Here is a 13342-nt window from a genome sequence, read left to right on the forward strand (position 1 = left end):
ATTTCATTCAAATATGAATCATAAATGATTAAATTATGACTCGTAGAAGTCTCTTATGATTAAAAGATGACTCGTGGAAAACTCTTTTATGATTAAAAGAAGGGAAATAAGCGACTTATCAATAAGAGTTGCGGCTAGCGTACAGTTTTCTCCCGACAGAACAGTCTCTTATGATCAGAAAATGAGCGCAAATATGACTATTTTCAATCGAATCTTTTAAGACTGACTTATACCACTAACCAGAGAGCACATAGACCGAACACGTAGTGTAAAGTGTTTTGCACACTTATTTTCGAGGGTAATCTCCCAGTCAACTTCGTATTTGCTCGGCTCATCCCTTTTAGGGGTCGGACTACAAAAATATTCGAGAGCACAATCATTTCGCTTTATGCGCTCGACCGAGATGGTCGATGGTTGAACAAAAGATCCCTCTACGCTCAATGTTTCCCTTGCTCTCTCTCTCTCTCGATGCTCTTTGCTCTCTCAAATGTGTATATGTGTGTATGCATGTGAGCACAAGCAGCAGCTCTGAGCTGCCAGCTCACGAAAATTGAACTTTCTTCGCAGCAAGAACCCATGCCTTCCCTTCTGTGTGAAGAGTATACCAAACTTATCAAACCGTTTGCCAAGCTCGTACAAAATATGTATATGTGTTTTCGATTTTATTTGTGGAAAGGGTATGAAAGCGTTGGTGCTCATAGTGACATGCTTTCGCGACGAGCGTGCACGCACACACTCTCCCTTGCTACATGTACTATGAGCATTTGTGTGCCTGTGTGCGAAGCTCTTGCTGCAAGTAGCAATTTTAAATCCCAGCATTGCATTTGGTCGATCTTGTGAAGTGCTCACATACATACATACGTACATATGTATCTACATATATACATTTGATTGTGTGTACGCATGGGCTGCGATGCTTACAATTATGGGAGATCACTTGTAGAAGCATTTCTATGCCTATGTGATTTCATATGTGCGTGTGAGTATGGGCATGTGTGCTTGGGAGATGAACATTGGCGTGTGCCTGCCTCAACTTAGAATGATGTATTAACTGGCGAGTAACTCGCGCTTATATTTAAGCACCTGATTTCATTTCAATGAATGCATTTTTTTTTAATACTTGATATGCACTTGTCAATACAGCGTATAAGTTTTTTTACTTGCCTGCATGTATATATAATAACAGGTGCAAGGGATTGCATTCCATTAGCTTAATGAACTTAATCAGGTATTACATATTTTTAAAAAATGCATTCATTGAAATGAAATCAGGTGCTTAAATATAAGCACGAGTTACTCGCCAGTTAATACATCATTCTAAGTTGAGGCAGGCACACGCCAATGTTCATCTCCCAAGCACACATGCCCATACTCACACGCACATATGAAATCACATAGGCATAGAAATGCTTCTACAAGTGATCTCCCATAATTGTAAGCATCGCAGCCCATGCGTACACACAATCAAATGTATATATGTACATACATATGTACGTATGTATGTATGTGAGCACTTCACAAGATCGACCAAATGCAATGCTGGGATTTAAAATTGCTACTGGCAGCAAGAGCTTCGCACACAGGCACACAAATGCTCATAGTACATGTAGCAAGGGAGAGTGTGTGCGTGCACGCTCGTCGCGAAAGCATGTCACTATGAGCACCAACGCTTTCATACCCTTTCCACAAATAAAATCGAAAACACATATACATATTTTGTACGAGCTTGGCAAACGGTTTAAAGAGTTTGGTATACTCTTCACACAGAAGGGAAGGCATGGGTTCTTGCTGCGAAGAAAGTTCAATTTTCGTGAGCTGGCAGCTCAGAGCTGCTGCTTGTGCTCACATGCATACACACATATACACATTTGAGAGAGCAAAGAGCATCGAGAGAGAGAGAGAGCAAGGGAAACATTGAGCGTAGAGGGATCTTTTGTTCAACCATCGACCATCTCGGTCGAGCGCATAAAGCGAAATGATTGTGCTCTCGAATATTTTTGTAGTCCGACCCCTAAAAGGGATGAGCCGAGCAAATACGAAGTTGACTGGAAGATTACCCTCGAAAATAAGTGTGCAAAACACTTTACACTACATGTCCGGTCTATGTGCTCTCTGGTTAGTGCTTATACTCTGTTAAACTCAAAAATGCTGGGCGGTAGTTTATTGAATGTCAAATTCAGAAGATTGGGATGAGCCCTTTTTAATTAAGAGCAAAGGTGTCAATCCATGCGAGATTATAACATAATAAAATGTTTTACTTCATAAATTTGATTTGATATGTTAATAATAATATTTAAAAAATATCTCAGACTTCATTTTCGTCCATTCGGAACGCTCGCAGCGCACTGGCTTTGTAGTGCTGTATTTTCACTGCTCGAGCCTCAAGAGACTGAGCCGATCAAATATGAAGTTGACCAGTCTCATGCACATACATATTTTCGACGTTGAAAAAGTGTGTTCTCGTCTCTCTACGTGTTCTTCGGTTAGTGGTATAACAAATTCGACTGTGGATACACCGCATTATCTGAGAAGCTATCGATAGATGTACTCGATATTTTTCTTATATATTTACCATTTCCTTTTTATTCATTATCAGTCTGTCTGCTTTTGTCTATTCGTTATTTCGAAAGGCTAGTACCAACTAGTTTCTTTTAAAATAAAAACGGTTTATAAGTACAATATGGTTTTATTTCGCTGAAAACTCTACGACTGCGACCTACGCATACCTTTGTACATATATACGTGTTCAAAATACTATAATATTTGTGTATGTATAAAACATATATGTATATATATTATTATATTCAGTCATTTCATAAACAATATGTCTTTAGTTTCTATTGTGTCACCTTAAGTGTATATTGTATTATAAACATTTTTAGTTTTGTACTGTCAAAAATTCTTTTATTATAATCGCATTACGTACTTTCCATGCATAACTACATACATTGTATGTACATTTGTGTGTATGTATGTATATCGAATTCAAGTTTAGTGTGTATGTATGTTAATGTATTTGTGACTTAAAAAATATATACATATGTATATTAAAAATATTGATATATACATATATTCGGGGCACAATTTTCAAGTTAATATATTAAGCTGTAGTAAATGTTAGTAAGCGAGTTTTCCCTTTAAATAATGATTTATAATACATTTGCAAAATTTATTGAAATATTGACAAGGTGGCAACACTTCAGGGCCAATCAGTCGCTTAGTAGTAGGTCACTAAAAATGGTATTAGTTATTATTTATATTCACACTTGAAAAATCGGACTTCTGTAATGTTTTTTTTTTTTTTTTTTTGTAAATAAATATTATATAAATAATAATAAAAAATAAAATATATGTATCAAAGCCATGTATTCTAATAATATTCAACATAAAGAAAATTAAAATTCTGTTTTATTGTCGTCAAAAAAGTATTGGCACAAAAATGGTATTCTTTTTTCTATCGCTACTGAATCATGCTAATACTTTGTTGGCCCTCCGTTTGAATAAATAACAACCTGCAAACGTATCTTCATACAACTTATTAGACTGAACGTTTTATAAGTTGTGTTTAGGCCCATTCAGCCTTAATGCCTTTTTAGAAAATTCTTCGAGTTTATTTGGTGAGATTGGATCTTTCTTTCCAAAAGGCGCCACACCTACTCGGTGGGGTTTAAATGTCGGGGGATTAAATCGAATGATTATCTTGCTAAGAGCAAGTTATTTTCCTGAAGTTCCTTAGGTTTCCGCCAGGTTTTTTGCACTCCATCAGACCCAAATAGATTAAATTTAGACTCGTCACTAATGGTGCACGAAATAACTGGCGAGGCCCTAAGAAGAGATCATCCAAATACAATTGCCAATTCTCAATCCAAGATGGTTTCGAGAGCCGAGTTCCACGGAAAAATTAACGTTTTTGGGACGTTTTGAAACTATTGGTGTGAAAACAGTACATCAGCACATTATCCGAGCTTTGGGGAAGTTCCGCCAACAAACGTCGACATTGCATCGATACGCATTTTTTGGCACTCACTATTGAAGCTAGAGACTAAATTATACTCATATATATCTCCACCCACCGGGGACGTGGCAAACCCCAAGTTCATGTCCCCTACAGTTTAAGGGCTAGAAGATTTAGATTTTTATACCCTAAACCCATTGAAAATGGGAAATCAGGGTATAATGTTTTTGTGTTAAAGTATGTAACAGGCAGAAGGAATCATCGCAGACCCCACAAAATATATTCTTGATCAGCACGACGAGCTGAGTCGATATAGCCATGTCCGTCTATCCGTATGAACGCCGAGATCTCAGAAGATATAAGAGCTAGAGAGCTGAAATTTTGTGTGCATACTCGTGTATACCATACGCAGTACGCTTTATTTTTTCGATAACTCTTTTATCGAGAATAATCGAATATTTGATTTAGTTTTTTGAGCCTCATCGGAGTACTATTAGATGTGGAGACTGATTTACTGAGACTTGTGCTTTGGAATATACACACATTTTTACCATATAATTACGCCCTGAAAATTTCAATAAGATCGTGTGTTTACAAAAGAAGTTATTCACCAAGTAAATTCTCATACTATTGCCCACACTGCAGCGCAGCCCAAGCGCAGTCGCTGCTTACTGCGCAGTTAGCAGAGCGCGGGAGCGTGAGGGTGGATGCATGTGTATGTATGTGTGCGTGCATAAAAGAAGTGCATAATGATAAGAATATCAGCTTGGAGGGTTCAGGGTATCTCCTAGTCGAGCAGTCTCGACTAGAGTCTTCTTACTTGTTATAGTTGAGTTACTGATAACTCTCTCAATAGCCCAAAAATAATTATTACGCCTTTTTAGAAGCGTGACATATAGAAAAATACTCTGTAATTTATTTGTCGATTTTGGCGGCATAAAATAAAACTATAAGCCTAATTTTTGTACTCTAAACCCATAGAAAATGGGAAATCAGGGTATAATGTTTTTGTGAAAAAGTATGTAATAGGTAGAAGGGAGCATCGCAGACCCCATTAAGTATATATATATTCTTAATCAGACTTATGCTTCGAAATATACAAACCTTTAAACATTATGATAATGTTCTGAAAAATTAATTAAGATTGTCGGTCTACAAAAAAAATTATTCTGCAAATAAATTCTCATATTAAATATAGTAAAGATTGTTCCTTAATTTGAGCAGTTGCAAGAGCTATTTTATATATTTGAAAGCTTCAACAGATCATCTGACGTTCCCACAAAGAAAGAATTAACCCCCGGTACAAACAGAATTTGTTTTCCATCTAACTGGAGTGTTAACAACTAACATACAAATATTTAATATTTCACCATACAGTTTTGGACTTTATGCCATATATCATGGAAAATCGCCCATAGGGGAGCGTTAGCGTCAAAAATTTACAGTTCAATAAACTTTTCAAAACTTTTCAGTGGGCATGGCGAATCGAGAAAAACTTCATTTTCTACAGTATTAAAACTAAAAACTCAATGCTTAGCGTCTAAATTGCGGATAGCAACTTCTATTGATTTGCAAAAAAAAAAAAAAAAGAAAATGGGAAGTGAATGAGTATCCTGCAGTTGCAAACGCTCAAACTTGTTTATAGTATTCTGAAGGAATAATTCATTAAAATTTTATGAATAAACTTATAGTGGCATTCCCATTTGTTTTTAATGACGCAAAAACCCGAAGAATTGATGGTGTATGTTGAATTTTTCCTTCACTGAAATAAACTTTTAATATTTAACAAAAACTATTAATATATATACAGGAATAGGACATCATTTTGTTGTGACTCCAGTAAAACTATACTATATATACATAAAATAATGAACGGCTTAGCAAACAGTAATGACGACACTATTGAGTGCCCATTATGTATGGAACCCCTAGAGGTTGATGATTTGACTTTTTTCCCATGCACGTGTGGATACCAAGTAAGTCTAGTGGAGATAGGAATTTTATTGCACGTATATGTCTTTTAAAATTTACAGATTTGTAGATTCTGTTGGCACAGAATTCGTACAGACGAAAACAAACTGTGTCCAGCATGTCGAAAAGAATACCCAGAAAATCCAGCTGATTTTAAACCGCTTACTCAAGAGGAAGTAAGTATATTGTATCAAAATGCATGCATTTTTGCCTTACAGCCTCAAAACGGTTGTATAAGTATTTACAAGAAAAGTAACAAAATTTTCAAACTTTTTTTTGACGTTTTTCCGATTTTCACATTCAAAATTGTTGTATACGTTTCTTCATGAATATATACATATTTCAAGTCGCTAGTACGGAATACGTATACTTGACAGAACCTCATGTTCCGATAAGCATAGAAATAATTACATTATATTTATGACAATTAACGGTTTATACGAGTCTATAGCTAACACCGTAAATAATAGAATTTTTGCTATGCCAGATTCTTGTACTTTCTGCCTTTATTGTTATATAAGTCTTACCAGTCAGTGTCATTTAATAAATAGTATTTATATGGATAAAACTGTACTGTATACTGTAAAAATCCAATGTGCTGCTGATAAATTCAGTTTGTTGATTTCGTGTGTCAAAGGAAATGAAATAACTTCTTTTAATAATATATTAATTAAATTTCCCTCAATAATGTTAGATGATTGCATTCAAATCTCAAAAGCGTCAAAGAGATCAACAACGAAAACAAAAAATAACTGAGAACCGGAAACACCTAGCTAATGTTCGTGTGGTTCAAAAAAATTTGGTCTTTGTTGTTGGGTTGCCGCCCCGACTAGCTGACGCAGACGTAAGTGTATATGATGCGATTTTTATTACTTTCTTCCTTTAATGTACTGACAATTATGTAACAGATATTAAAAAAGCACGAATATTTCGGGAAATATGGAAAAATTCATAAAGTTGTTATAAACCCAAGTACAACTTACGCTGGAGTACAGGTAAATAAATTTCTATTATAAAAACATTTAGCTAATCGTCAAATTTAATAAAAGGGTCCGTCAGCGTCGGCTTATGTCACATACGTACACAATGCAGATGCATTGCGAGCTATACAAAGTGTAAACAATATAATGATAGATGGGCGTCTAATAAAAACCAGTCTCGGAACAACAAAATATTGCAGTCATTTTATGAAGAACCAACAATGTCCCAAGTGCGACTGTATGTATTTACATGAGTTGGGTGATTCAGAAGCTAGTTTTACTAAGGAGGTAAAATATCGTATATAAAATGTATTATGTAGTACATCATTATTCAATTTTAAGGAAATGCATCAAGGAAAACATCAAGAGTATGAAAAACGTCTGCATGATGTTTTAATTGCTTCTTCTGGGGTCAATAATATATCTGGAATTGGAGGGAGCGCTAATGGTGTAAGCGTCGTTGGTAGCGGTACCTCAAAAATAAACGGTAAAAATGTTTTAGTAAAAAAATAGAGCAATAGTAACCATGTTTCTATGCAGCTTCGGGTACGATGTCATCATTATCATCGTCGACAGCGTCGGTATCGATTGCAAATAGTTCAACTTTAGGAAATGGACAGCAGAAAGAAGCTTGGCCAAGTTTATCAGTTTCTCCAATTAATAGCAAAGAAACTTTAGGAACTGCCTCTAATATGAACGGAAAAAGTAGGAAAGAAAAGTCACGGAATGACAAAGGTCGTCATGATAAAAACAAAACTAAAAACAAAAGTCATGTGTTCCCTAATGCTAATACATCTAACAAAGAGAACTTTATTCCTGAAGCCAGGGTTGATTCCAGTTCTATAACTATAACAGTTCCAGCTGAAGACTTAGTCACAACTTCTAAAAAAATAGAACTAGATTCTCTTAACAATCGACCAAAATCTGAACGTAACAAGGAAAAAGGATCATTAAATCGTGCCTCATTTTCAAAAGATCAAACAGAAATTAAGGAACCAATCCAAAAGACTCCGACTGAAGTAAATGAGCAGTTGGATATTTCTGACGACGGAGCGAATTCCAGTAAAGAAGTAATCGATCGCAATGAAAGTAATGTATTCTCACTCTCAAATCGGTCAGCATCCAATGTACATCGGTCGCTTAGTTCTAGCAGTGAAAATAGTTATGATCATTTGTCGGAAAGTAGTACAAGTGAACAAAGTTCGCCTGCCAATGTAAAGAATGTGCGATGTAATAGTAACATAACCAATACAGATATGACTAAAAGTAATATAGAATTGGAAAATTCTGATATTTTGTCAACAACGAAAACAGCAAACGTACATAAAACGTGCGAACCAAATACTAAAAAAAAAGATGAAATAACTCAATCAAAAATCAAAGATGATGATGTGGAAATACTAAATATCGGAGGAATTGTCTCCAAAAAGGAAGAATCAGGTATGTTATTTCTATACCCTGTTATTAACTAAATTTTTAATATGTTTGAAATGTGAAATGCGTTTTTATTGTTTTTGACAATGTAACGGATAGTACAATAGCAATATCTACTCAACTCATCCGAAACAGTATGTCCATTGATTATTTGCAAAACAAAAAAAGTCAAGTTCAACCTTTGCATCATATTTTATTAGTTTTTTTAGATTTTTTCTTTATGTATACTCAACGAAAATAAAAAACAATAAGAAAAGAAACAAAAACATAAAAAAAAAAAAGTCAGAAAATTCTAGTCGAGACTGCTCGACTAGGAGATACCCTGAACCCTCCAATCTGATATTCTACTCACTCTACACGTCGTTTAGGCACACATACATACACACGCACGTGTTAGAACGCGCTATGCTAACTGCGCAGTAAGCAGCGACTGCGCTTGGGCTGCGCTGCAGTGCGGGCAATATAATACGAATATATTTGTTGAATTTAATTTCTAGAAGTACGATCTTAATGAAACTTTCAGAACTTAATTATAATGTTCAGATGAAATACGCCTTTTTCAAAAGTGAGGGGGAGGGTGTGGATTTAGGGGTGGGGGTAAGTTTCACCAAAAATCGAAATTTTATAAAATACACATAAGTCAACAACAGTCTGCCACGCCTCCTTCTGCCTGTTACATACTTTTAACAAAACCATTATACCCTGATTTCCCATTTTGAATAAGAATGTTGCAGTCGAGCGTTACCGACTGCAGAATAGTCAGTCACATCCCATCAGCAATTTAGTAGCTAAGTTTTGCTCGAATACTGTAGAAAACTCGGTTTTTATACCCTGAACCCATTGAAATGGGGAATGGTTTTGTTAAAAGTATGTAACAGGCAGAAGGAGGCGTGGCAGACCCCACAAAGTATATATATTCTTGATCAGGGCGACAAGCTGAGTCGATTGGCCCTGTCCGTCTGTCTGTCCGTCCGTCCGTATGTATGAACGCGTCGATCTCAGAAGATATAAGAACTAGAGACTTCAATTTTTTTTTAAATGTCCGTATATATCACGCGCATGTCGAGTTTATCACTAAAAAACGATAACTCATTCCGATACTTTTTATCGATGAAAAACCTTATCGAAGATGACTTAAAAAATTATATCTCCTACATCTTTCAAGCTAGAGTCTCCAAATTTAAAATGTATATTAAGATGCATTTTATACAATTTCGGGTTTTGTTAAAATTTACCCCCCACCGCTAAATTCACCCCCTCACCCTCATCTTTGTAAAAGTCGTATATCAAATACTAGAGACTTGTGCTTCGGTATACACATACATTTTAAAATGATGATTACGTTTTGAAAGTTTCATTACGATCGTACGTCTAGAAATTAAATTATTCAACAAATAAGTTCTCATAATATTGCCACCACTTCAGCTCAACCCAAGCGCAATCGCCTGTATATCTGAGTCTGTGTGTGTTAGTTTGTATGTGTATGTGTGTGCGTGTGTTTGTTTGTATGCGTGTGTGTGTGCGTGTGTTTTTGCTAATTATTATTGAAATATCAGTTGTTTGTAGGGTTCAGGGGATCTCGTAGTCGAGCAGTCTCGACTAGAGCTTTCTTTCTTGTTTTTCATTCGATTCCAAGCGTAGCTCATAAAATAAACCAACGGTTACCTAGCTGTAAAATTTGCATGCTTACGCTGAAAAAAATTACAGGGTATTTTTGGATATGCCACGTCCCTAAAGAGGCGGAACAATATTATTTAAGGGAATCGATAGATGAAGTTACTACTAACTTGACAAATTTGAAGCTTCTAGCTCTTAAGCTGTAGGAGATATAAACTTTTGTGGTTTGTCACGTCCCCTGTGAGCGGACATATGTACATATATCCACCAAAACTTTTTGGTCTTGGGAGGTCAGCCCGAGCATGTATACCAAATTTGAGGTCTTTAGAATCAATAGTGTCCAAAATATAGCATAATTTGAAAAATCACTATATCTTCAGGTCCGATTTGTCACGCCCCTAGTGGGCGTAGACAAATAATTATACCCTGAACACATTGAAAATGGGAAACCAGGGTATAATGGTTTTGTTAAAAGTATGTAACAGGCTGAAGGAGGTGTGGCAGACCCCACAAAGTATATATATTCTTGATCAGGGCAACAAGCTGAGTCGATATAACCCTGTCCGTCTGTATGAGTGCGTCGATCTCAGAGGATACAAAAGCTAGAGAGCTGAAATTTTGTGTGCATACTCGTGTATACCATACGCAGTGCGAGTTTGCTTTATTTTTTCGATAAATCATCCTTTAAACTTTTGTATCGAGAATAATCGAAAAATTGATTTTTTAGCCCTGTCGGTCTGTCTGTCCGGCCATACGTATGTATGAACGCGTCGATCTCAAAAGATATGAGCTAGAGACTTGAAATTTTGTTTCCTAGGTCCGTGTGTATCACGCGCATATCGAGTTTATCACTAAAAATCGATTACAACTCCCGATATTTTATTATCGGGAAAGCTAGTTTTTTAATTATATCTTCTACACCTTTAGAGCTAAAGCTTCCAAATTTTAAATATAGACTTATGTGTATTTTATATAATTTCGATTTTTGTTAAAATTTACCCCCCACACCTCACCCTCACTTTTGAAAAAGGCGTATTTCAAGTACTAGAGACTTCTGCTTTGGAATGTACATACATCTGAACATTATAATTAAGTTCTGAAAGTTTCATTAAGATCGTACTTCTAGAAATTAAATTATTCAACAAATATATTCGTATTATATTGCCCGCACTGCAGCGCAGCCCAAGCGCAGTCGCTGCTTACTGCGGAGTTAACAGAGCGCGTTCTAACACGTGCGTGTGTATGTATGTGTGCCTAAACGAAGTGTAGAGTGAGTAGAATATCAGATTGGAGGGTTCAGGGTATCTCCTAGTCGAGCAGTCTCGACTAGAGTTTTCTTACTTGTTTTTTCATTAATTTGTATAGAATCATAACATTAGATCACATGCAAAATTTTAACAGTCTAGCTTAAAAAGTCTAGGAGGTGGAGTTTTATCAGATTTGCCACGCCCCCAATGGGCGTAGATATATCCGCAATAGTTCATGGTCTTGAATGGTCGACGCGGAACTACATTCAAAATTTCAGCTTTCTAGCTCATCAACTAATATGATTTCTGGCATATCGGAAAATGCGTAGTAGGCGAATCGGAAAATTTTTAACACCTTATAAATCGTAGATATACACCAAATTTCAAGTCTCTAGCTTCAATAGCACCGAAATATAATGCGTTTATACAGACAGACGGACAGCAAGGCGGACATTACTCATAACCAATATACTCAAATGAGCATGGTATGTCCACAATTAATTTGAATTTGAACTAACTATTGCTTTACTGGATCGGTACATTTTCCCACGCACACAAGTGCACAGATGTGAATAAACAGTGTAGCTTTTTTATAGATCGTCGGCCCCAGGCTCCCGTTACATTTATATTATCCGCTGCGGTCGCAAATATATAAGGGATGAAATGTTTATTACCTAGTGTCATACATACACTGCGAATATTATGTTCAGAGTTGAGGATGACAATTTATCAAGTTTATAATTTTTCACTCAGATAGGCAAAATGTTAGTATACGGCAAAAAAGAATTATCACAAAAATATTCATAGTTTTTATATAATTCAAAAAATTCTCAAAAAAGTCGAAAAAATGCCGAAAAAAATAATAGCAGCACTACTACTTTTCGAGTGAAAACCTGTATTTTTAGCAGAGTTACATATCTTCAAAAGCACTTATTTATGAGATTTGTTGTTTATATATCTATTTTAATTAAAAAATTTACAAAATTTGTAAAAATTTTCAAAAAATGGGTCATGGAAAGTATTGCACCCCCGAACAACGCAATCTAATCAAAAAGTTGATTTCGGGTCGAAATTTTCACAGGAAAGTTGGTCGTTTGATGGGTTATTCACATAAAAAGATCCACGATGCATTAATCCATAAAAAAAATGGTGAAAAATGCGGACAGCGTTGAGTTCTGACCTAGCAACAGATGACTTGACTCATTCGCGTGAGTAAAAAAGATCCTTTTAAGTCGGCTACTCAACTGAAAAAGGACCTAAACATATCAGCAATAGACCAAACAGTACGGAAATACTTAAAACATTACGATTTAAATGCTTTCCGTTCAAGAAAAGTACCATATTTGAATAGAAAACACATTTCTAAACGGATGGCATTGGCAAAGGATCACAAATATTGGTCTGCGCAGGAATAGAGCAACATTCTTTGGCTTGATGAAAGTAAGATGATATTTTTTGGTGGAAAGGGATCGCGGTCCAACGTTAAAAGTCCACAAAACTTAGAATTCAACCCTAGACGTGCAACAAAAACCCAATTCATTGGATCAAAACCATAACTGACCGACATGTTTATGTTGATATATTGGAGTCCTGAGCTAAAATTCCCTTTAAACGATGTCAGGACTTGGTTGAATCCATGTCTGGGCGTTGAGCAGCCCTAATTGCTAACAAAGGCAAATCAAATAAATGCTAAACTTAAGGGAGTATATTTATTTTCATTTGTCATTAACTATAAATTAAAAGTTTTTACTCATTTTAATTATACCCTGAACCCATTGAAAATGGGAAATCAGGGTATAATGGTTTTGTTAAAATGTATGTAACAGGCAGAAGGAGGCGTGGCAGACCCCACAAAGTATATATATTCTTGATCAGGGCGACGAGCTGAGTCGATTTAGCCCTGTCCGTCTGTCTGTCCGTCCGTCCGTCCGTCCGTCCGTCCGTCCGTCCGTATGTTTGAACGCGTCGATTTCAGAAGATATAAGAGCTAGAGACTTCAACTTTTTTTTAAAATGTCCGTATATATCACGCGGATATCGAGTTTATCACTAAAAAACGATAACTCATTCCGATACTTTTTTATCGATAAAAAACCTTATCGAAGATCACTTTAAAAATTATATCTCCTACATCTTTCA

The 13342-nt window shown here is 35.8% G+C and overlaps 1 protein-coding gene across 2 annotated transcripts in view; it reads left to right on the top strand.

Moving 5' to 3' along the window:
- Positions 1-2613: 2613 nt before the first annotated feature.
- Positions 2614-13342, top strand: part of Cnot4 (CCR4-NOT transcription complex subunit 4) — a 34962-nt gene continuing 24233 nt past the window's right edge. Inside the window, exons 1-8 of one of the 2 annotated variants that reach the window (XM_089257607.1) lie at positions 2614-2767; positions 5766-5931; positions 5989-6102; positions 6621-6770; positions 6835-6921; positions 6976-7194; positions 7249-7393; positions 7447-8346. In XM_089257607.1, the coding sequence (XP_089113733.1) occupies positions 5824-5931; positions 5989-6102; positions 6621-6770; positions 6835-6921; positions 6976-7194; positions 7249-7393; positions 7447-8346 (1723 nt within the window). In that variant the 5' untranslated portion in view covers positions 2614-2767; positions 5766-5823. The remainder of the gene's footprint in view (positions 2768-5765; positions 5932-5988; positions 6103-6620; positions 6771-6834; positions 6922-6975; positions 7195-7248; positions 7394-7446; positions 8347-13342) is intronic. The other variant, XM_089257608.1, reaches the window with a different exon arrangement.

Source organism: Drosophila navojoa, chromosome 3, assembly GCF_054131105.1.
Source record: "Drosophila navojoa isolate 15081-1374.11 chromosome 3, UAZ_NAV_1.0, whole genome shotgun sequence".
Taxonomy (NCBI): domain Eukaryota; kingdom Metazoa; phylum Arthropoda; class Insecta; order Diptera; family Drosophilidae; genus Drosophila; species Drosophila navojoa.